We start from the raw sequence: 22202 nt of genomic DNA, 5'->3' as shown, positions 1-22202 counted from the left end.
ATTTTTGTACCTAGAAATAAGCCTGAAAATAAATACGGGGGAGGGGGGGCAGAAGCTCACCTGTGTCTGTGAAGCTAAGTTCTTTGATGCTCCAGACATATGGGTTTCCACAGGCCGGTTCACACTGTACCTGGTGTCAACAGAAAACCATGACCTCACTGTCCAGCCCTTTTACACCGAATTCCTTCTTACTCATCAAGATAGTGCACAGCTTTTATTGTGAGACATTAAAAAGCATCCAGAAAGGTGCTGGGAGCACAGAATACAACTAAGTGGGTTCAACCACTCAAATTTCACTTCTCCTCCCCCCAAAATACCTGGGAAGCTGTGTGCAAATGCTTCCTCTTGCAAAGTAATGGGTATCACTGGAGAAACATGAACAGTTACGTGAAGGCCGAGCCTTCCTGGGTCTCCACTGCGGGAAGGGTTTGGCTAGTTGTGCTCCATGACTATTTAACATTGTCTTTTAAACCTGTGGAGGTGCGTTATGTTTGGCCATCTTAGGTGTCCTGTGAAAACGCCAGGGCTCTGCACCTTGTATGTCGGGAGAAGTTACTCCAGTTGTCAGCAGGGATTTTCACGGCAGAAGTCAAGCTGGAGTTTTAAATGAAGGGACCCCCTGGGACTTGAATTCATTCAGGGAGGGAGAATGTGCTTACATGTTAGTTCCCAGTTTCAGGACTCGGTCTCCATAAAGTTCGAAAGAACCTTCTTTTGGTGCAGCGACATAGTTTCCGCCGTGCTTGAATTCTACAGTCTTCACTTCCTCGCCTTTGCTGTTGAACATTCTACAATACAAAGGGTGATATGACGGAATGTTCTCCAAGCTGGGGTAGTCCTGGAGGCTCCTTTATTCTTTGTACTATGGGACAAAAAGGAATTCATGCACTCCTTCAAGATGAAGATGCTGGTTGAGGGTAATAACAATCATACAATAATAATAATATTTATCGAGCACACGTTATGCGCCAGGCACTGTGTAAGCATTTAGAGCCTTATTGTCTTAGTCATCCTCACAGTAAGCATTTAATAGACGAGGGAATGAGTCCTGGAGAACGGGGCGGTTTGCCTCAAGTGTCTGCTAAGCGGCAGAGCTGGCATCAGAACATGACCTCCTGGCTGCTGTGCTCTGCTGAAGAAAGGGAGGGGCCCAGCATGCCGCATTCTCTGTGGTGGCCACACATGGATTTACCGGCACCCCAAGCACTGATCTGACAGTTACTGTTGAGAACTCACCTGATGAGTCCTGGAACTTCAGTTCCCCAGGGAACAGGCCCGGACACGGGCAACACAAAGCGACCATTAGAATTCTGAACTCTGTCCTTTAGAAATATGGACACCTGGAAAACAATACACTTACTGTCGTTTTTCTTAGTACATTTTCACAGACATAAGCATTCTGAGGCTGGAAAGCGTATAAGGGTTTGGAAATGTTACCTAGTGAGTTTATAACAGTAAGAAGCGAGAAAAACTCACCAGAACTCACACCTGCAGAGTTGCAGTGTTTGCACAAACAGAACTTCTTGCGAACCGCACAGCAAATCTTCCAGGAAAGCTGTATTACCCCCGTTTGAAAGATGAGGAAGCTGAGGTTCAGATTGAAGCGACTTGCCCAAAGAGAACAGTAACAGACAGGCCCGGGCATCCAAACCAACACTGACTCTAAACTCCTTAGTTCCCTGCTAACTTTCCATCCAGCCGCAAGGCTTGAGCTGCAAGGACCTCATTATCTCCATTTTACAGACGAGGAATCGGCAGCTCAGAGGTGAAGACGCTTCCCCAGGGCCGGCCTGCTCACAGCGGGGAGAGCCGAGGCTTCAAACCCTTGAGTTTCTGACTCTGGAGCCCGAGGTCTTAGCCGTGAGCTGGACTGGTGAGAAGGGGCTGGAGAGGTGGATCGGGTTGGCATTAGAGTTTGAAGCTCTTCTATGTGACCAAAAACACCACATTATGCTTATTTCCACTACCTGGTTTGTGCACTCTATACTGACGTCTTGGTCAGATAAAATCCCATGAAGACTGTAGCAGTTAATCAATTTTTTAGGCCCTTAGCTTCCTCATCTGTCAAATGAGATAAACTTGAAGGTTCTTTCAAACTCTAAAATTCTACAAGATTATATTAGGAATATCACCAAAAATAAGCATCTGCTGTGTGCGAGGCAGTGAGAATGCACAGCGGTAAGTGTTTGTAAGCTGTAGTGTGGCGCGCTGCTGTTACTGGCTAGGGTACCTCTCAGCTGGGCCGCCCCTCGGCTCTGGGTTTTTGGTATGTCACACAACCTGTCTGCGCATCAATGTTCTCTTCGGTAAATTGGGGGTAATAACAGGATCTATTCAATGGGTTAGTGTGACAACCAAGTCAGATAATGAACAAAAAGCACTCTCCCAGAGCCTGACACATAGTAACTGCTCAATAAATAGTAGCAAATACTCTCAGTATTGCAGTCTAATTGGACACAGGACACAAACATAAAATGGGGAAAAAAATGATACCATAAAGCAGGATGCGCTGAATAGCACATGCATATTTGCTCGCTGACCTCAGCACGGGAGGTAGGTAGGGGCGACTGTGGGTTTGGTGTGGGGCCTGGAGGAAGAAGGTGGGTGTGAAGACACTTCAGAAGCAGAGACGGGCAGGCACAAGTCATGTTTTGGTGGGAATGTATAAACTAGTTTGGTCAGAGGGTTTGGCTAGGTGACCTGTAAGGAATTTTTAAACTTGAGATTCTGTGACCAAGGGATGTGAATACTACAGGCATGGAGAAAGAAAATTTGGAGAGAGAAGTGGGAATATACATATGTGCTGGAGCCTCTGTTAGCCTAATTCTAATAGTGTCGACTATGTCCTAGTAGATCTGAAATGTACAAATTTAAGTCAAGTGTGTGGTGGTGTTTGACCTGAGAACCTGCCTGTGGCTCGACAGGACTGTTGGGTCTGTCTGCTTGCCCAGCTCCTCTGCTGGCCCTCAGCTATGGGTGTGACTCTCCCTGCCCTTTTCCTCTCACTCCACCTCTTTTTTCCCCAGGTAATCTCATCTATTCCCATAAGCCAATGTTCACCTCTGTGCTGATGGCCCCCAGATCTCGAGCTCCCACTTAGCCTTCTTCCCTGGGCACCTGATCCATCTATCCCATTGCCTATCAGATGTGTCCACCTATAGATTCCATGGGCTGCACCTCAAATTCACCCTGCTCAGAACAGGGCCCATCATTTGTCTTCCCAAACCTGACCCTCCCCTGGTGTTGCTAATCTCCCTGAATGACACTGCCAGGTGCCAAGTCAGCAATCTAAGCTGTCCCGTCCACCATCTTCCCATGTCTCTTCAGTCACCCAGTCCTGCCAACCCAATGATCACTCCTGTATCCGGCCCCTCCTCTCTGCCCTGCTCCTTAGTGCAGGCCTTCATCATCTCTTGCTTGGCCACTGCAGGAGCCTCCTGACTGGTCTCCCTGCCTCCTGTTTGTTTTTTTTTTTTTGGCCAAGGAAGATGCGCCCTGAGCTAACATCTGTGCCAATCTTCCTCTATTTTGTACGTGGGTTGCTGCCACAGCATGGCTGACGAGTGGTATAGGTCCGTGCTCAGGATCCAAACCCGCAAACCTGGGCTGCCGAAGCAGAGTGCACTGAACTGAACCACTGCATCACAGGGCCAGGCCCCCTCACCTGTTTTTGATCCAGCCTCCATTCTGCTGCTAAGAGACTCTTCTAAACTCATGTCTGACCGTGTCCCTCTTCTGCTTCAGTGGCTCTCTGCTGCCTGCCAGATAATGTCCAGGTGGTCCTTGTTCCTCTCTGTGGCCATGTTCTCCTTGAACTTATGTTCCAGCCACACTCAATCGCTTACAGCCTTCCGCCCCGCTCCACCGCCAAATACATCAGGCAGTTACATGCCTCCTGCCCTTAGTGAGACGCTGTCCTCTGCCTAGGTGTCCGTCTCGACCCCTGCCCTTGTCCCCAGGGCCCTGTGGAAGCCAGTTTCTATGAGAAGACAGCAGATCCTCTGTGAAGACTTCCTGATTCTTCTGGGTGGAAGCGACGCCCCCTCCTTTGTGTCCTCTCTCTTTGCACTCTTCTATTTCAGAACCAAACATCTGTAAGGCACTTAGTGTATTTTTCCCCTTCTCTAATAAGTTCCTGAGGGCAGGAACCATGTTTCCTATGGAAAAAGGAAATGAAGGTGACTGCGCTGCGGGGCTGGAGTGCTGTGTGAGACATCTCCATGAGCATTCACGCTCCCCGGGACGATGGCGGGACTCCGGTGGTCGGGAGGAGTGAGCCAGGGATTTAAAGGCTCAGGGAATATGGTGGTGGCTTACAGTTTCAGCAGTGAGTGATGAGTACAGGGCTCTGGACGGTATTATGGTTGATGGCCTTACAAGAGGAGGGCTGAGTGTGAGAGCGGGAGAATAACGATCTGAAAGTGAGAGGGAAGCTGGCAGAACACCGACCCTGCTTCTCCCATCCTGCCTCAGGTGAGAAAGAGTGCCCAGCCTCCCCAAGTGGCCAGAGGACTTCCAACGCCACCTCTGTGCTGTATGCTGAGGATTCCCACATTCATGCCTCCAGCCTGGCTCTCCCCAGAGCTCTAGATTTGGATATTCAACTGCCTATTCGACATTGCTGCTTGGGTGTCTAACAGGCAAATCAAACTTGCATAGAACTAAGTTTTTCTACACAAATATACGTTCCTTCAGCCCGTCCCTCTCTGAGTAAACGGCACCTCAGTTGCTCAGGCCACAACCTTAGCAGTAGTTGCTCATCATTCTTCTTTCCCTCATTCTCCACATCCAAGCTCTTAGTAAGTCTGGATGATCTTGCCCCGAGATCCTAAATGCGGCAGATGCCAAACCTAAATGCTTCTCATTGTCTCCACTGGTAGACCTCATGTAGACACATTCACTTTTACCTGATTTCTACAGGAGTTTCCCACCTGCTGTCCCACCTCTACCCTTGTCCCACACAGTTCATCTTCCAGAACCCACATCGGATCACGTTACCTCTCACCTTACAGTGCTTGCAATCTTTCCTCTAGTCTTAGAAGAAGCTGGGTACTAGGGCCGAGAGCTAAGTCAACCAGTAAGTAGCAGTTTATGACCAGCCTCTGTTCCCATTAGTCTGGGCCCACGCTGCATAGGTTGTTAACTTTATTCTTTTTTTTTTTTTAAAGATTTTACTTTTTTCCTTTTTCTCCCCAAAGCCCCCCAGTACATAGTTGTATATTCCGCGTTGTGGGTCCTTGTAGTTGTGGCATGTGGGATGCTGCCTCAGCGTGGTTTGATGAGCGGTGCCATGTCCGCGCCCAGGATTCGAACCGACGAAACACTGGGCCACCTGCAGCGGAGCGCGTGAACTTAACCACTCGGCCACGGGGCCAGCCCCTGTTAACTATATTCTGAGCATCACTCCTGCCTAGAGATGCTCCATTCACATTGGCTTTCTGTTCATCCAAGGAACACATCATGCTTCTCCCCACTAACGGCCTTTGAACTTGCTCTCCCTTCAGTTTAGATGCTCTTCCTGGGATCTTTGTGAGTTATACTCTCAGCTAAAAGGGCTGTCCTCAGAAGGGCTGTCCTTGACTCTATCATCTAAGGATGTGCCGTCCAGTACAGCAGCGACTAGTCAAGTGTGGCTATGAAAATTAAAATTAAATTAAAAAGTCAGTTTCTCAGTCACACCAGCCATATTTCAAGTGCTCAACAGCCACATGTGGCTAGTGGCTAGCATATCGGACAGCACGGACAGAGAACATTTCCATCACGACAGGCAGTTCTATTGGACAGTGCTGGTCGAGTGCAACATCCCACCCAGCGACCCTCTATAACTACCTTATCTTGCCATCTTCCTAAAAGTTATCAGAACTAGAACGTGACTTGCTCGTCCTCCCTGTCTCTTCCTACTAGCCAAGAACCTCCTCAAGGCAGGACCCCTGTCTTGTTCTCTGTACTTACATATCTCAATGCTGAAAGCAGTGCCTGGCATGGAGTGGGCACTCAATAAATATTTGTTAGGCTGACTAGTTTTCCAGGGATGACATATTTCCAAGTGGAGTGCATAATGGAGTGGGACTGAAAGAACATTTATGAAGAGGCGAAGATGGAAAAACACAAGGAGAGTCCATGAAGGAAGGACACACAAATGTGAATGAGAGTGTGGGAGGGGGTGGGTGACCTGAGGAGCCCACCCTTTAGGAGGCAACTCTGGAGGAGTTCGGGAGGGCTGAGAGGCGGTGGGAATTCAGATGGCTGTAAACAACTGCTCAGGACGCCAAATGGTCTTCATGCAGTTTCTGGCCAGGCCCCATGCACAGGTCAGGGCCTTGACCACATTAAGGCCACCATAGGTTGTTTCGTGATTCCCCAGAAAGCCTTGGATATCCAGATGAGGAGTTTTGTATTCGCTTTGGTTAAACAACGAGCAAGAGAGTGTTAGATCAGAGCTGCGTTTTCTTGATTTAGTTGGTTTTGATAACAAACCGAAAAACTGTCAAGACTGCTTTGAAAACAGAAAATCTGTATAGGCAATCACAAACTGCAGCTCAGCAGAAACAGCATTAAAGATCAGACTTGGAAAACCAGGCCGATGTTACAATCAGCGGCTGGACGTCATCAGGCTGTGTGACCCCTATTTCTTTTGATGTTCGATTTTGTTTGATGTTTCAATGAACATTGTGACATTTCATTGCCTGTCCATCTAGCAATTAAAGCTTAATATATTTTGTGGTTTAATATGTTTTAGTGATTTTGTTATAGACTTATTATTAGGAAAGTCTTTTCATTATAATGAATTTTATCTTATCAGAATTGAGAAATCAATATGACTGCTTATATTACTACAATCCATAATATCCAAATATGCTCAGTCTTGATGACAATATGATGCAGAGTTTTCACTATTTTAAAGCAACGCAAAACTCAATCTTATTTGTACTTTCATATTTTTTATTTTAATTGATGACTATTAGAGATTTTAATTTATATTGATGTTATTATTGCTCCATCCATAGCAAGTAAAATTGTTCACGAGAGTTAACAATAAAACTGGCCTCAGAGTTGAAATCTACTTGTCTTTCATGGTCCAGGAAAGGGAAATAACAACCAGGCACTAACCACATTCTATTTCTCCTTTTGTTTGAATTTTATTTTGTGACTGTGTTACACATGCACATGCACAAAATTCAAAGGGTATACGATGGAACACAAGTCTCTCTCCCCTCCCTGTCCTTCACGCAGGTCCCCACTCCCAGCAGGCAACCGCTGCGACCAGCCTCTTGTCTTTCCAGAGCACTCTGTGCCACACACGTACAAGCAAACACACACGCTGCTTCAGTTAACCCTCCCAGCAAACGCTACATTAGGTATTTTCAATTCCGTTTTTCAGAAGCAGCAGCTAAGGCTCAAGAGCAGCAATTTGCCTGTTCGTGGAGCTGGCTGGAGCTGGGGCTCGAACGCAAGTGTGCTTGACTCTGGGGCCTCGGCTGCTTTGGCCGTTTCAGACCGTCATTCCCACACCTGTGCGTTAAATTGTGGGAAGAAGCAAAGTTCTGTCCAAGAGAGACAGGCCCCAAATTCAGAAGCTCAGAAATGTGTTTTAAAAGTTCGGGTGTAGGGGCTGGACCTGGGGCCGAGTGGTTAAGTTCATGTGCTCTGCTTCAGCAGCCCAGGGTTTCACCAGTTTGGATCCTGGGAGCCGACATGGCACCATTCAGGCCACGCTGAGGCGTCCCACATGCCACAACTAGAAGGATCCGCAACTAAAATATACACCTATGTACTGGGGGCATTTGGGGAGAAAAATCAGAAAAAAAAAGAAGAAGATTGGCAACAGTTGTTAGCTTAGGTGCCAATCTTAAAAAAAAAGTTAGGGTGCAGAATTGTCTGGAGTAGGCATGACGGGGGGAGGCAGGGTCAATTGGGAGGCAATAGCCAACCAGAATACAAGGGCCTGGGCTAGGCTGGTGGCAGTAGGAGTGGAAAGGAGGGTGTGGAGATGGAAAAGGTAGACTCTACGGGCCTAGAAGCAATGAGAAGGTCAGAGAAGGGGAATCAACGGTGACGCTCTGGTTCTGAGGCGGGTGAGTGAAGGAACGGTGGTGCCCTCAGAGGAAATCAGGAAGTTGAGGCAGGACTTGAATTTCAGAGGTTAGTTTGGCCACAGACATTCAGCTGTAGGCACTAAGTGTAGGCACTCAGCAGGCAGGTGGGGAGATGTGGGTCGGGACGGCAGGGCTGGGCGAGGCCAGAGCAGACGCTAGACTCAGGAGTCCTGGCTGACGGAGTTGGAAAGGGGTAGGAAAGAGAATTCCTAAACAGAGGGGAGGGGTGGAGGCAGGAGGAGGAAGGTTTGGAGACAGGAGGAGGGAGAGGAAGGAGTGGCAGGCATAGAGGCGGGAGAGGTGAGGGAAGGCCAGGATGGTCTGGCACCATGAAGTCCAGGAAAGGTGAGAGTCTCGTGGAGGAGGAGGGCAGCCCCCTGATGGTGTCAGACCCTGGAGAGGTCCAGGATGCTAACGGCTAGGAAAAGGCTTTGGAATTGATCTTAGGCTGGAGGCCTTGAGAGTACATTTCCTCTGGAGAAGCAAGGGGAGAAACCGTATTTTAAAGAAACACGGAAGGTAACTGGGAAGGAATGGCAGCACCATTGTGTTCCTTGGTCCACTTCAAAATTGCTGAGATTTGTTATCAGAAAGCTTATCATCATGGAGCCAAACACCGAGGACATCACCAACTGCGCAGAATTTCAGCCCTTGTCTGCCTGACCAGTTGGCACCCCGTTTCCCGAGGACTGCAGTGGCATGGCGCTCCCAGGGCTGCCCGTGCACTCACCCGGATGTGCAGATCCTGGAAGAAGATGAGGAGTGTCTGCCGGATCAGCTGGAACTCCCCCGCAGAGAGACCCCCATATACCTGCCGGAGCCAAGGCAGAAAGAAGCACTTCACTTTCAGAGGCGAGATGAGAGTGCAGACAGGCAGGGGTGGTGGGCGCTCAGGGATGGGAGCTGATAGCAAGGAGAGGACTCAGCTGATGGGGCGAGAAGGACAGCAGGAGAGCCAGCCCCGCTCCCTCACTAATGAAAAACCCCCTTATGCCACACCTGAGTGGGGTACACCTCACCTCTCCCGGTCCCCACAGACCTGGAGAGGCTGTTCCTCAGGACTTAGCATAACATCAACCAGCAACTCTCTTTCAGAAGAGTTAGGAGAAAATGACCATGCTCAGTATCATTGCCTTCCAATTCTGAAGGCAACAGTAAGAGGGCATAAGATGGTAACGCCAATTGCAGTACCAAAATGGACACTTATAGATCTTCAGAATTTTCTGGGAGTGCGGCAGGCTTTGCCATTCCTCATCTTGTTCTCTCTGTCATAGGATCTGCCCGCTCTTAACTGAGGAATGAGAGCAAGTACCAGGCCTGAAAGGTGAGAAGCTGACAATGCGCTTACCTCAGTCAGCTGCTGGAAAGTCTCATCGACCTGATTCAGGATGGCTGGGGAGTCTCGGATGAGCCCCTTGATGGCATCTAAATGATTGAACGTGACCAGCAACACATCCTTGGGACGGGGACACATCAAGACTTGATATTTGAAAGCCACAGTCATCAGGTCATAGAGCTGCCAACCCATACACGAACAAAATAAATAGGATTGTAAGAGCAGATGTCAGAACCTCCAAACAATGATTCAGTCAAGCACTCACTGAATGAAAACCAGTTCTGGGCATATCATACAGCTCGGACAACCATATCAACTATCACCCAAACCAAGCCACTTTTTTGTTTTTTCTTTGTGAGGAAGAGTGGCCCTGAGCTAACATCTGTGGCCAACCTTCCTCTTTTTTTTTTCTCCCCAGAGCCCCCCAGTGCCTAGCTGTATATCCTAGTTGTAAGTCATTCTCGTTCTTCTATGTGGGATGCTGCCACAGCATGGCTTGATGAGTGGTGTGTAGGTCCATGCCCAGGATCTGAACTGGCAAATCCTGGGCCGCTGAAGCAGACTGCACGAACCTATCCACTTGGTCACTGGGCTGGCTCAAAACCAAGACACTTTTGAGAGTAAAAGGGGGTGATATTAGTAATTAAGCCAGGATAACAGGAGTAAACCAGGGCATTCCTGGGTAAACCAGGACTTCTGGTCAGCTTCTCTGTATTGCTGATGGAACATGTTTGAAACAGTATCAGCAGCTGTGGGGCCCTGAGCTGGTGCTGAACTTGGAGAGCAAAATCCCGACTTCAAGCCCTCCATTGCTGCTGACTTGCTGGATGGCGCTGGCCAAGCCTCTTCACCTCTCTGAGCCTCAATTTTCTCATCTATAAAAATACTCCCTAATTTCCTGTCATTGCAGAGCTGCTGAGAGTAGGAAATGAGAGGATATGTGCGAAAGTGGCAAGTGTAAAGTTCGACAACTGTGTAAGAACAATCTTAAATGATGAACAATACTTAAGAAGATATCAACAGGCGCCATGGATGGTATGACCGTCCATGAATGACAAGAGGCGAGAAATTGGTGAGGACCAAAGTAGTGAAGACAGGCTTTCTGGAAGAAGAAGGCAGTGATATGGTTCAAATGGGCTGAGGGAGAGGAAAGGCATTCTGGTTGAGGGGAACAGCATGCGTGAGGGCCTGGAGGCAGCATTGAGTATGCTATTTTCCTGGGAGAATGAGGAGAACAGCCTGGCCGGAGAGGACAGATAATGTCGGGGATGGTGGGAAATAAAGAAATTAGGGGGCTATTGAAGTTTTCTGAGCCGACATGATAAAAGCGGTGATTAACCAAGATGAGTCAGTCTGGCAATAATGAGATGTGAGAGAAGGGAGAGACTGCAGTCAGGGAGACTAGCTGATACCTGGCTCCTAGTAGGTTTGCAATAATATCCATTGATTACATGAATGAAAAACACTTTGTTGGAGTAATCCAGACTTAAGGCCTGGAATAAAGATGGTGGGAACGGAAAAGGCAGGGAAAAGAAGAGCATGTGGTACTTAGAAGGAGAGGCTGTGAGTATATGGTGACGATGTGACTAGATGTGGGGGATGAAGATGAGGGCTGGCCAAATGACTACAGCACGTTCAACTTAGCACCTGGGAGAAGGATGCTGCTGCTGACGGAGGCAGGGAAGTCTGGGGCACGGGGGACAGGATAAACCAGTTTAGGAGAGAAGTTATGGACTCGTCTGAGTCAGGGTTGAAAATATAACCACTGCCATCTGTTGTACCGTGTACTACCATCATGTACCAAGCACATTTATATACGTTACCTCATTTGATCCCATTTAATCTTCTGTGTCATTTGTCTATGGAAAGTTAAACCTTCTTAAAGGCGGAGGGAGAAGAGCAAGCAGAGCAGAGAAGATAATTCGCACTTATCGAACACCTACTCTGTGCCAGGCCTAGGCATGTCATCATACATGTATGTTTCCCGCTTAATCCTCCCAGCACTGATGAAGTAGCTATGATGACCCCCATTTTATAGATGAGGAAGTGGAGGCTCAGGGAGATAAAGCAACTTTCCAGAGGTAAGTGGCAGGAGGTAGGGGGCACAGTTAAAGGCGGTCTGTTTCCCTGAGGTTCCCAGGGGCCAGCAATAAGTGAGCATTGATTTTGCACACCCAGCATCCACTGTCAGGCCTCATGATTTTTTAAAAATCCATATAATGGAAAAAATGGAAAAGGAATTATTATGATGATGATTTTTAAATTAACTGAAGTCCGTATTTTATTGAGATTTCATGAATTCTCCCCTAATGCCCTATTTCTGTTTGAGGATCTCTGTAATGACCAATTACATTTAGTTGTCATGTCTCCCTAGGCTCCTCGCGTCCGTGACAGTTTCTCTGCCTTTCCTTGTTTTTGGTGGCCTCTGAGTACTGCTCAGGAATTTTGTAACATGACCTCCGGATGGTATCTGTCTGATTTTTTCCTCATGGTTAGACGGGGGTGGTGGGTTTGGGGAGGACGATAAGAGGGGTAAAGTGCCATCCTCATCACATCATATCAGGACACATACCTCCAACATGACTTCTCTCTGCCAATGCTGACCTTCAGCACCTGGCTGAGGTCGTATCTGTCACTTTCTCCACTGTACCATTAACTGCTTTTCCCCCTTTCCAAACTGTCCTCTTTGAAGGAAGTCACTAAGTGCGGCCCCCATGGAAGGAGTAGGGAGTTATGTTCTCCTTTCTTGACGGCAGAGCATCTACATAAATTATTTGAATTCTTCTGAATAGGAAATTTGTCTATCCTCTGCCATTTATTTATTTGAAATTATTTTTAAAATAAGAATGCCCTAATAATTTGTTTCCCAAAGAAACAGATATGTTCATGTTACAAGTAAAGACCGAGCAGTTTTGAATTTGCTTTAACAAATGCCTGGTTTCCTCAGTGCAGAGCTGACATTTGTCAGGAATGAAGGGGAATTAAAGTTTTCCGGGTTGAGCTCTTGTATTGGGCTAAGGTGTTCAAAAATATGGGCATAAACACCAGTCCTCTTCGGGCAGGTGGAACAACAGAGGGGCTGGTGTGGATGACTTCTGAGGTCCTTCCCCACTCTGAAACTCAGTAACAACTAATATTTATGAGTGCCATTTTTTGGCAAGGCACCATTGCATACATCATCTCATTTGACTCCAGTCTATGACCAGCCACAGAGGCAGCCGTCCGCTCACCTTGTCCATGCTGGCCTGGTTCAGTCTTATGATGGAGGCATGAGCCAGGCGGTCGTAGACAGTCCTCAGGGCCTTCTTGGAGTAGAGCTCCTGGGGTTTGAACAATTCCTCCATAAACTTCCGATTGAACATGGTTGAGACGATGTCATTCAGAACTGCAGAAACAGAGAAAATACAGCCGAGCACGGTACTGGAGGAAGCCTTCTTCAGGAAACGCTCTCCGTGCGAATGGAACGGAGGAGCTGGGCCTACGCAGAATGGGGATGCTGACGTGCTGGGTGAGACCTGCTCCCTGGGGAGAAACCACACAGGTGTCCCAATAGAAAGCGGGGTCCCGAGTGCTTTATGAGACCATCGCAGAGCAAACAGAAACGTGACAGTGTACAAATGTGCTGTGCCTCAGAGGTCACAAACCACTTTTACATATATTATCTCACTTTACAGGGGAAACATTTCTTTAAAAAAGATTCCTATAAGCATTGTAGATCAGAATCTTCCTTAAGACGAGAAACAGCATCACTCTTTTTTGTTTGTTTGTTTAGCAAATCTATAACATTTTTACTTTAAAATTAAATTTTATAAAAATGGGACCAATAATGGTAATTGATTCTCTTTTTTTCAAAACATTTTATGAAATGGTTAGAGATTAAAACATTTCTAATGTTTCTATAAGACATGCACTTCAGGTGAGTCCCACTTTAGAATGGCTTAATTCCTACATTTCATCTCTAATATTGCTATGACACTGTAGCAGTGTCACTGTAGTGACGTGTCTCGCACTGTTGCTCAAATGGAAAATTTCCATCTGGAGAGAAGAAAAGGTCCTAAGGCAGGTGCCAACCAAAGAATTTATAGTTCTAGTTCTTCATTCACTCATTCGGATAGATTATTATTTAATAATAAATAATACTTAATTATTTAATACCTAGATATTTTGTGCTACTCAAATACATTAGCTGAGCGCTAGGAAAACCCACTGCAGCTTGCCCTTAATGTGCGCTAACATTTCCCCAGCGTGGACAGCTTGGAGACGGAGGGGCTCTTCCAGGTTTGCCGCATGCATGGCCTTTTGCCTTGGACCCAAATAAGCAAGGATCTGCAATAGACCGGGGTTTCCAATGTTTTTCTCACCGCAGCCCTTATAAAATGCACAATTTGCAAGGAAACAGGTGCAACTGAAAAGCCACCCAGAGGCCTCAAAAGAGAGAATCTGAAGAATTTTCCACAGACTTATAGGCCAGGAAGGAGTGCCAAAGAGGAAGAATCCAAGGTAAAGAATCCCATCAGCTCTGATTATGCTAACGCTCACAAATAACTCCCAGTCCTCTAGGGGCTGGGGCGTTTCTCTAGCGTCTTTGAGCCCTTGGCAGGATCAAGGAAAATAGCTTAGGCCCAAATAAATCAGTTCTAAAAGAAAGAAAATCCCAAGGTGATTGTTAGGTGCTCTGGCAAACTAAAAAGCAAAACGAAGCCTTTCCCCTGGGAAGTGAAAAAGCTACATATCACCATGGCTCCCTGCAAGAGAAGGTCCAGAAAGTTCACCTGTTGGAAAGAGAGGGTGGCAGGCCGTGTCCCTGTGGGCAGAGCTGTGAACACAAATGCCCCCGAAGAGGAAACGGCAGTGTTACAGTTGGGCCCCGGCACCCAGGGCTCCCACCTCTCATTTAACTCTTTGGAAAGAAAATGGGGGCACAAATGAACAGGCTTACATCTCACAGTGTGCTTCACCTAGCACCTGCTCGAGACGGGCCTGCTAGGTACCAGACACTGAGAGAAACACCGGGACAAAGAGAGAGAGGAGACGTCCTTGCCCTAGAGAAGCAGCCCATTTCTAAACCCGAGAAATGGCTTTTTTTTAAGATTGGCACCTGGGCTAACAACTGTGGGCAATCTTTTTTTTTTTTCTGCTTTATCTCCCCCAAACCCCCCTGTACATAGTTGTATATCTTAGTTGCAGGTTCTTCTAGTTGTGGGATGTGGGACGCCGCCTCAATGTGGCCTGACGAGCGGTGCCACGTCCGCGCCCAGGATCCGAACCCTGGGCCGCCACAGTGGAGCGCGCGAACTTAACCACTTGGCCACGGAGCCGGCCCCTGAGAAATGGTTTTAACCGGCTCTGTTAGCCTGTCTTGGTGTTAGTTTTTGGGACCCACATGAGCTTTGCATAATTTCACAAGGCAGGAATGCACTGGGAGCCAGATTTCGTCAGGAAGCGATTTCTCTCAGGTGCGTCAGAAGGTTTAGTAACTGAATTCTTAATATATCAGGCTTCTAGTCCTGGGTTCAGATTAGGAAGTCAGTTTCTGCTCATTTCTGAATGCTTAAGTTAAAATAAATTCCAGTGATTCAACTACGTATACAAAAAGCCTTCAAAATCCACACGTCTTGCCTGAAATTCTGTCGCGAGTCAAGAGGTGGGCCAAAAATTGCTCAAGAGAAGTGGCAAAAGATGGTTGTGAAATATAATAAAAGTATAGCATGTACCTTGATTGGGCTTTTCTTTGAGCCTGGCCTGATGAAATAATTCGCTTGATGAAAGCAACTGAGTTTTTACCAACGATCTTTGCTATAAATCTAATTGTTTATGGGAACACGCAATTTGGAACCAAGGGTAAAAGAGAGAAGCTACTGCTTTTGGATGGTTACCACATCTCAAAGCCTTACTATGTTCTAGGCTCTGAGCTTAGAACTTTCCATGAACTATCTCATTTAAATCCCAAGGCAGCTCTGAACTATCCTTATTCTATCGAGGAGGAACACTGAGTCGTAGAGAGGTTCAAGACCAAGGTCACTCAGCTGGTGGTGGAGTTGAAGTTAGAAGGGGCTGTTTGATTCTAAAGCCTGTGCTCTTATGTATCATGTATGTTATCCCCTTAGCATACTCAGTGTGATGAGAGCATATATGGAGGACGACGACCGACGACATGCACAAACTGCACCCCAATGTCAAATGATGGCAGGTACTCGTGACATTTAAAGGCGAGAAAGGCTAAGGTGTTATTCTGAGGGATCGGCAACTTTCTCAGGTTTGCTGCTAGTTGTAGGTGACGGGGAATGGAAGATTTGGCATGACACAGTCATACCGCATGCATGAAATCATGCCTTCTGCCCGCAGCCCTGGCAGCCATGCAGTCACATGCTTCCATTTTTCTCGGTTGCTCAACAGCTATCTCAGTGTGCTAAGAAGAATGGCTCAGGGAGGGTCACTCATGTTGAAACACAATTCTTTGGTGACATGATACTATCAAAGAATTGTTTTAAGGGCTACCAAATAGGACAACCTACCCAGAAGTGCAGCTACTGCCCCAGTTGTCCTTGCAACACTTGGAACTGATGAAAAGAGACAAATACCTCGGGTGCAATATGGTCCTTTTACCAAAGTTTGTCTGGTTTTCATCTTACACGTGGTATTTATTGAAGTAAAAGATTCAAATGTGTAACCAACGTCTCGCCTAAAGAGAAACTCATGCCTATTTTTTACTTTGAAATATGCAGAGTGGTCCCACTTGAAGCCCCAGTGATGAAGGACTGAGTGAACCTGTGGATGCAGCCTGCACACATGCAGCCCAGAGACAGCATACCTCGTCCTCTGTCCGCCTCTGTCCACTCATCTACACGAAGCAGAGAAAAAGAAAACACCAGTTCATGAAGGAAGAGCATTATTTCCAAGGAGGCTTTTAAAATGCCAATTATCTGGTCTATGAAACCTTATTTTTCATGTTTGCAGTGATGTCTAATGCGAACCCCCGCCTTCCATTTGAAACTTTTAAAGGATGATGGATAAATAACAAGTTCCAAAAAAGCCCTAGGGAGGCAATATCTTATAGAGAGTGGCCCAGGAAGAGAGGAGCTCAGGAGGACCAGCCACCCCGGGGTTTATCTTGACAGGCTCGAGAAGTCATCCTCTCCCATGCTATGAGAATACACCTCATTCAAAAGAAGGCCTTTAAAAACACTAACTTCCCTGAGAAAGAATAATTCCAAGAACAGGTCGAGAAAGGATTTTCTTTTTGTAAAACCTGATGTTTTATTAATGTAAGATTTCCCTTTCTAGAGTACAGATGGAACTGTCAAATTAGAAAACTTGAAATGTAAACTAAAAGGAAAAAAATTTGTCTATTTGTTTCTGATTTAGTTTTATATATAGATGCATGACTTCCATGTAAAAAGAGGGAAGTAATGATGGGACCACTGTCAAGAAAGCTCCTGAGGACAGAGGCAGTCAGGGAGATGCCAAGAGGAGACCAAATAAGGAAAAATGTACTTGGCTAGAGAAATCTTGTGAGAAGCAAGACCCTTTATGGTTGAGACCTGGCTCTATCACTTACTAGCTATGTAACTCCAAGCAACTTGGTTAGCCTCAGTTTCTTCATCTGTACAATGGGGATCATAATCGCACCTCCCTCCTAGGGTTGCTGTAGGGATGAGATGGGCAACACCCATCAAGCACTTGGCTGCCTTCTCTTCCAGCTCTGCTTTCTCTACCGCAGAACTTTGGAGAATACCCATAAAAGATGAAAGATGACTTTTTTTCGTTTCTTCATTTTTTGCGGGAGATTTCAATCTAGAAAAACCACCCCCAGATACACAGAGTTCTACACATGTCCACATTTTAAAAACGTTTTGTACTGAATGGTCTCTTTTGGAAAGCTTGCACTAGATTGTTTCAGAGGTGATTTCTGAAGTTATAATCAAAGCGCGTATGTGCCTTCAGTACACATTACTGACAGCTCCCATGAGACCAGTCTGAGGGCACAGTCAGCGCCACGCTCTAACGGGCTGCAAAGGGTTCCCATTGCAAGGTCACACTCTTCTGGGGAAATTTGCGATCTTTCTCCCACAAGAGTCGCAAGCTTTTGGAGAGAAAACATTGGGGAAGAGCACCAAGAAAGCAGACACTGGCTTCTTTGGCATAAGGTCCATATCTTCTATCTTCCTGTAGCATTTATTTATTTATTTATTTATCCATCATTAAAAAAATTTTTTTTGAGGAAGATTACCTCTAAGCTAACATCTGCTGCCAATCCTCCTCTTTTTGCTGAGGAAGACTGGCCCGGAGCTAACCTGCGTGCCCATCTTCCTCTACTTTATATGTGGGGACACCTCCCAAAGTGCGGCTTGACAAGCAGTTCTAGGTCCACACCTGGGATCTGAACCGGCGACCCCCAGGCCACCCAAGTGGAATGTGTGAACTTAACCGCTGTGCCATCGGGCTGGCCCCTCTGTAGCATTTATTTGCTAGGTGGTCTTGCCTGATAGGCTTGTGGGAATTCAGAGAGATGGAGTTACCATCCTCTTGAAGGTGTGTTTGGGAACAGTGGAGCTGCAAAGGGCCTCACCTACCCTAAGCCACAGTGACTACCTGCTGCTGACAAAGTGGAGCTGGCAGAGGCATGCCCGCGGGTAATGATGCTCCGCTCCAGCAGAGGTCTCTGTAGTGCTGTGCGCTCCCAGCCCCTTTCCTCCTCGGGATCCAGGGGAAGGTAAACGATGCCCTATTTTTCTATTATTAGTCCAGATGCCTTATTTGTGACAATTCCACTTCGGTTATATTTTGAGTGGGAGGCAGGCCCAAGGCTATCCAGAGCTGCCTGTTAGACTGGAACTAGAAACACAAAAACAGAACCTCACCACCATTTGGTTGCTCAGTATTCCACTGTGATCCGCCCATCTTAGAAAAATCACTTAAAGGCTCCAAGCCTCAGTTTCCCCTTCTGTAAAATGAGGAATGTAAACAAAATGTGAGAGGGTCTTATTTATGAGTATTTTCAAGAGGATGGGAGTGAGGCAAAGGCAGCTTTTATTATTCTTGCTATGCTTAAAATGTGGGACAACATTCAATATGCAACACTTAAAAGTTGCCCCACAGAGAGAGCACTTCCTTTCTGTTGAATGCTAAACCAGAGGAGGCCTCGTGGGGAAATACTGCAATATGTACCTTCGGCCTGCGGGAGCGGGATGGCCTCCAGGAGACCAATTAGTTGTGCAAGATAATGAAAACATCTAGAAGAAATACGATTTCCATTCAAAGCTTCCATGAAGACTAGTTTAGCACGTCTGCTGTTTTCTAGGCCTCTGTGCACGGGGATTTGTCACAGCGGCTCTTGCTCCTGCGGTTACACCAGCTCCAAACGTTGGAACAGATGAGTGTTTCTCAACTTCTCGAATCCCACGCTGTCTACTCTGCCTTTTCACTCTATCTTTGACAAACTCCCATCAGTCAACTACTTTCTGTCATTTCTTTTATAAAATCAGTGTGCATACTGGATATTCTTTGCAAATCTCTCCATCTTCTCCTGACCTTTCAACCCCCTCAAAGATTCTGAGATAGTCTCCCCAGGTATGGAAGTACAGTGCAGACATATTGGTTAAGAGTATGAACGCAGGAGGCTGACGACCTGGATTTGAATACTTTACTCGTCCTCTTACCCGCTATGTAACCCTGGGCACGTTGGCCTTAGTTTCCCCATCTATAAAATGGGGATAGTAGAATCACCTCCATGATAGGATAGTCGTGGGGGTTAGTTGTTTAGAGAAGTCCTTGGTACACAGTAAGTGCTTACTAAATCTTTCTTGTTGTCGTCATTAGGAAGATATATCTCCCAGTTTTAGAATCAGTTACTAGACCAGACTGATCAAAAGCTCTCCCTCCAGTGAATTCACAGAAAGTCTGGACCAGGCTCCACCCAGCATCTCACATGATACCTGACACTCACCCAAATTGTGGATGGAATGAGTGTGTGGGTGTGAATTACTAAAGATGGCTGAAATTCCCTAAGACTGAATCTAGCAAACCCAGAAGGACTACAGCTCCTGAAGACAAAGGAAGTCAGCCCCCTAGTATTCACAAGGTCTTGCCCAGACTGCCTCTTGAAAGACAGCACCTGCTGCTCATTGTGCTAAACACATTAAATACATGATCTCATTCAATCCTTACAACTTCACTGGAAGGTATGTATTATTATTTCCATTTTATGGAAAAAGAAACAGGCTTATAGAGGTTACACTCCAAAGTCAAAAAGCTAGTTAAATGGCAAAGCTGGAATTGGGACCGATATCTGTATGACTCCAGAGAGCATGCTCTTAATTGCTAATTTACACCACCTTCCAAGATACAGGCTACCAGCCCAAGAACTACCTGTCAGCTCATTAGCCGGAATGAAATCACATAACCCAGGCACCAAGGAAAACAGAACCTGCTTGAGGAAGAAATGGCAACATCACATAAAACAGCTGACTTAGATCATCAGTTCAACAAACATTTACTGAGCACCAGTTTATCCCTAGGCATTATGCTAGGTGCTGGAGTACAAAGATGAGGGAGACAGCCATGTCCACAGACCATTTCTCTATAATATGGCCAGTGACAAGGTAGAGAGAGGCATGCGTGGGGTGCCATGGGAGTATACGCAGGCCTTTTCCCCAGGTTGAGAGGCTTCCTGAAGATGATTCTTAAGCTGAATAATGCAAGATGGAAGGAAAATGACTAGCATGTAAATGGGGGATTTGGGGTAGTATGGGGATTACCAGCATGGAAACATGAATGAACATGCTTTAAGTGGAGACCTACATGCAGTCTGGTATTACTAAGATACAAAGTAGAAGGCAGGCAGTGGTGGGAGGTGCGACTGCAGAGGTGGACAGAGATCTGATCAGGAAGGGCCCTGGAATGTCCTGCCAAGGACTTGGCCTCCACCCAGGCAGCAGTGGAAAGCTGACAAAGGGTTTTAAGTAGGGGGGACGATGGACAGATTTGCATTTCAGAAAGCTCACTGGCAGGTATGCTATGGGGAGTTCTTTTTCTCTCTTCACGCATGGACTTGGAAGCAATCGCACAGACACAATAGTGAATATCTGAATATGTATGCTTAACATCTGAATATGTATGTTTAACATCAGCTGAGCATACAGAGACTGTTGGAGAGAATATAAATGTTTTAATCAGTGGCCATGTCAGTTACCTTTACACCAACTTTTCTTCCTCTCCTTTGAAATATAACATTTCTTTTATACTTAATCCCAGGAAACTTGGTGAAAGCAGCTGTCGGTTGAGAAAAGAGGAAAAGACAGAGGAAAAGGGTGGCAGAGAGTTCTAGGTGGTCATTATTCTGGCGATTAGCTGTGGTGTTTATGGGAGACAGATTTTGCATTTTAGAAACTCACATAATTATTTCCACAACTGCATTCTCTTCCAACTACTGTGACTTTCTTATGTTTTCTTATTTATCTGTGTTATTTCATAACCCTACCTGTCTAGGAATAGTTTCTGAAATGAGCAAGACTGGCCTCCAGTTAATGAAGGAGGATACTACACAGAGACATGGAGAATCAGAACCTGTTTCCTGAGGCAAGAGGATGCCTGGACTAGCAGAGACTGTTGCCAGGCAGTGGGCAGCTGGGACTCCTACATTTGGGAGGGACCAGTTGTCAACAGAGATTAGGAAATTAACTCTTCAATCTGAAGGGATGAGGAATTTGGGGGGTGCTGTCAGGTACCCTAATAATATCCAATGGGGGTATTAAATCCCTCTGCTGTGAAAAGATCTTCTGCGGAATTTGAATCTTACGGGGCTCTGACTGGATGGGGCTGTGGCGTTGTGAGAAAGGTCCCTGCCTGTCAGAGCGAAGGGTGCAGGGGTGTACTTCAGCCTGTAACGGGGGCTGGCCGTGCGGGCCGGGCGCCTCTCACCTTTGCGGGCCTTGTCTCCCGGGACGTTCTGGGCCCGCAGCCGCTGGTCCAGGATGTAAAGCATCTCCCCGCCCAAGTTCAAGAAGAGCAGCGGTAGCGTCCGCACCGACATGGTGCCGGAAGCGAGCAGGGCCGGCGAAGAGCCCGGGGCTTGTAGCCGGAGGCTTGGAGGCCGGGGCCGCCGCGTCCCTTTGGCCTGGTTGCCAGGGCAACGCGGCGGGCGGCAAAGGGAGCCAATCAGCAGGCTGTTTGTTGGGAGGCGCCCGGGGGCGGCCGCTTATTGGGCTGGGGGATTGGTCCGAGTCGGAGGCAGGAGGGGCGCGCGGAACGCTGGCTGCAGTTCCCTGAGCCCCGGCGGAAGGGCGCGGGCCGGGCAGGGTCTGGGGGCCGGGGTACGGCGGCCGGCCGGCGGGCTGTGGTGCGGAGGAAGGGGCGGCTCCGCGCCGGCCCGGCCCTGTCCACACGACCACCCTCGGGCCCGCCCGGCCGCAGGCTGCGTGCCCGTGCAGGAGGCAAATCCGAGCAAAACTTTAGAGCGGACTCCGGACAGACGGAGCTGGTTCCAGTCTCGGCTCGCCTGTTGCCTAGCTGTGTGACTCTGGGCAGGTGCTTTGAGCCTGGGCTTCCTGAGGCGTAAAGTGAAGGTGACCCCCACCTCATAGGGATGCAAGGAGGAAACAACGAGACCGTGCAGAGTGCCACGAAAGCACTCAGTAAAATGGGAACTGACTTCTTTTAGATGAGGGAAGGACCAGAAGCCCTTGAATTATTTGTATTTCTCCCTAAAAGCTACTCGGAGTGAAGCCCCACCTGTTTTCATACTCCGCGTAGCAAGCCAGCACCGTTGACGT

The 22202-nt window shown here is 47.3% G+C and overlaps 1 protein-coding gene and 1 long non-coding RNA gene across 4 annotated transcripts in view; one reads left to right on the top strand and one right to left on the bottom strand.

The window, feature by feature from the left end:
- Window positions 1–17187, top strand: part of LOC103549274 (uncharacterized) — a 23821-nt gene extending 6634 nt beyond the window's left edge. Inside the window, exons 3-8 of one of the 2 annotated variants that reach the window (XR_011533119.1) lie at window positions 1744–1873; window positions 11807–11898; window positions 12816–12940; window positions 13677–13932; window positions 15540–15622; window positions 16158–17187. This is a non-coding gene — a long non-coding RNA (uncharacterized lncRNA). The remainder of the gene's footprint in view (window positions 1–1743; window positions 1874–11806; window positions 11899–12815; window positions 12941–13676; window positions 13933–15539; window positions 15623–16157) is intronic. The other variant, XR_011533120.1, reaches the window with a different exon arrangement.
- Window positions 1–22202, bottom strand: part of OSCP1 (organic solute carrier partner 1) — a 25447-nt gene extending 3245 nt beyond the window's left edge. The window contains exons 1-8 of one of the 2 annotated variants that reach the window (XM_070594465.1): window positions 21352–21715; window positions 16244–16273; window positions 12663–12817; window positions 9445–9612; window positions 8827–8907; window positions 1237–1340; window positions 660–788; window positions 61–130 (exon numbers count right to left, since the gene is read on the bottom strand). In XM_070594465.1, the coding sequence (XP_070450566.1) occupies window positions 61–130; window positions 660–788; window positions 1237–1340; window positions 8827–8907; window positions 9445–9612; window positions 12663–12817; window positions 16244–16273; window positions 21352–21463 (849 nt within the window). In that variant the 5' untranslated portion in view covers window positions 21464–21715. Of the gene's footprint in view, window positions 1–60; window positions 131–659; window positions 789–1236; window positions 1341–8826; window positions 8908–9444; window positions 9613–12662; window positions 12818–16243; window positions 16274–21351 lie in introns of both variants that reach the window. The other variant, XM_008517530.2, reaches the window with a different exon arrangement.

The sequence above is a fragment of the Equus przewalskii genome, chromosome 2 (assembly GCF_037783145.1).
Source record: "Equus przewalskii isolate Varuska chromosome 2, EquPr2, whole genome shotgun sequence".
NCBI lineage: Eukaryota > Metazoa > Chordata > Mammalia > Perissodactyla > Equidae > Equus > Equus przewalskii.
Note: the sequence above shows the minus strand (reverse complement) of the source record. Positions and strands in the feature narration are given on the sequence as shown.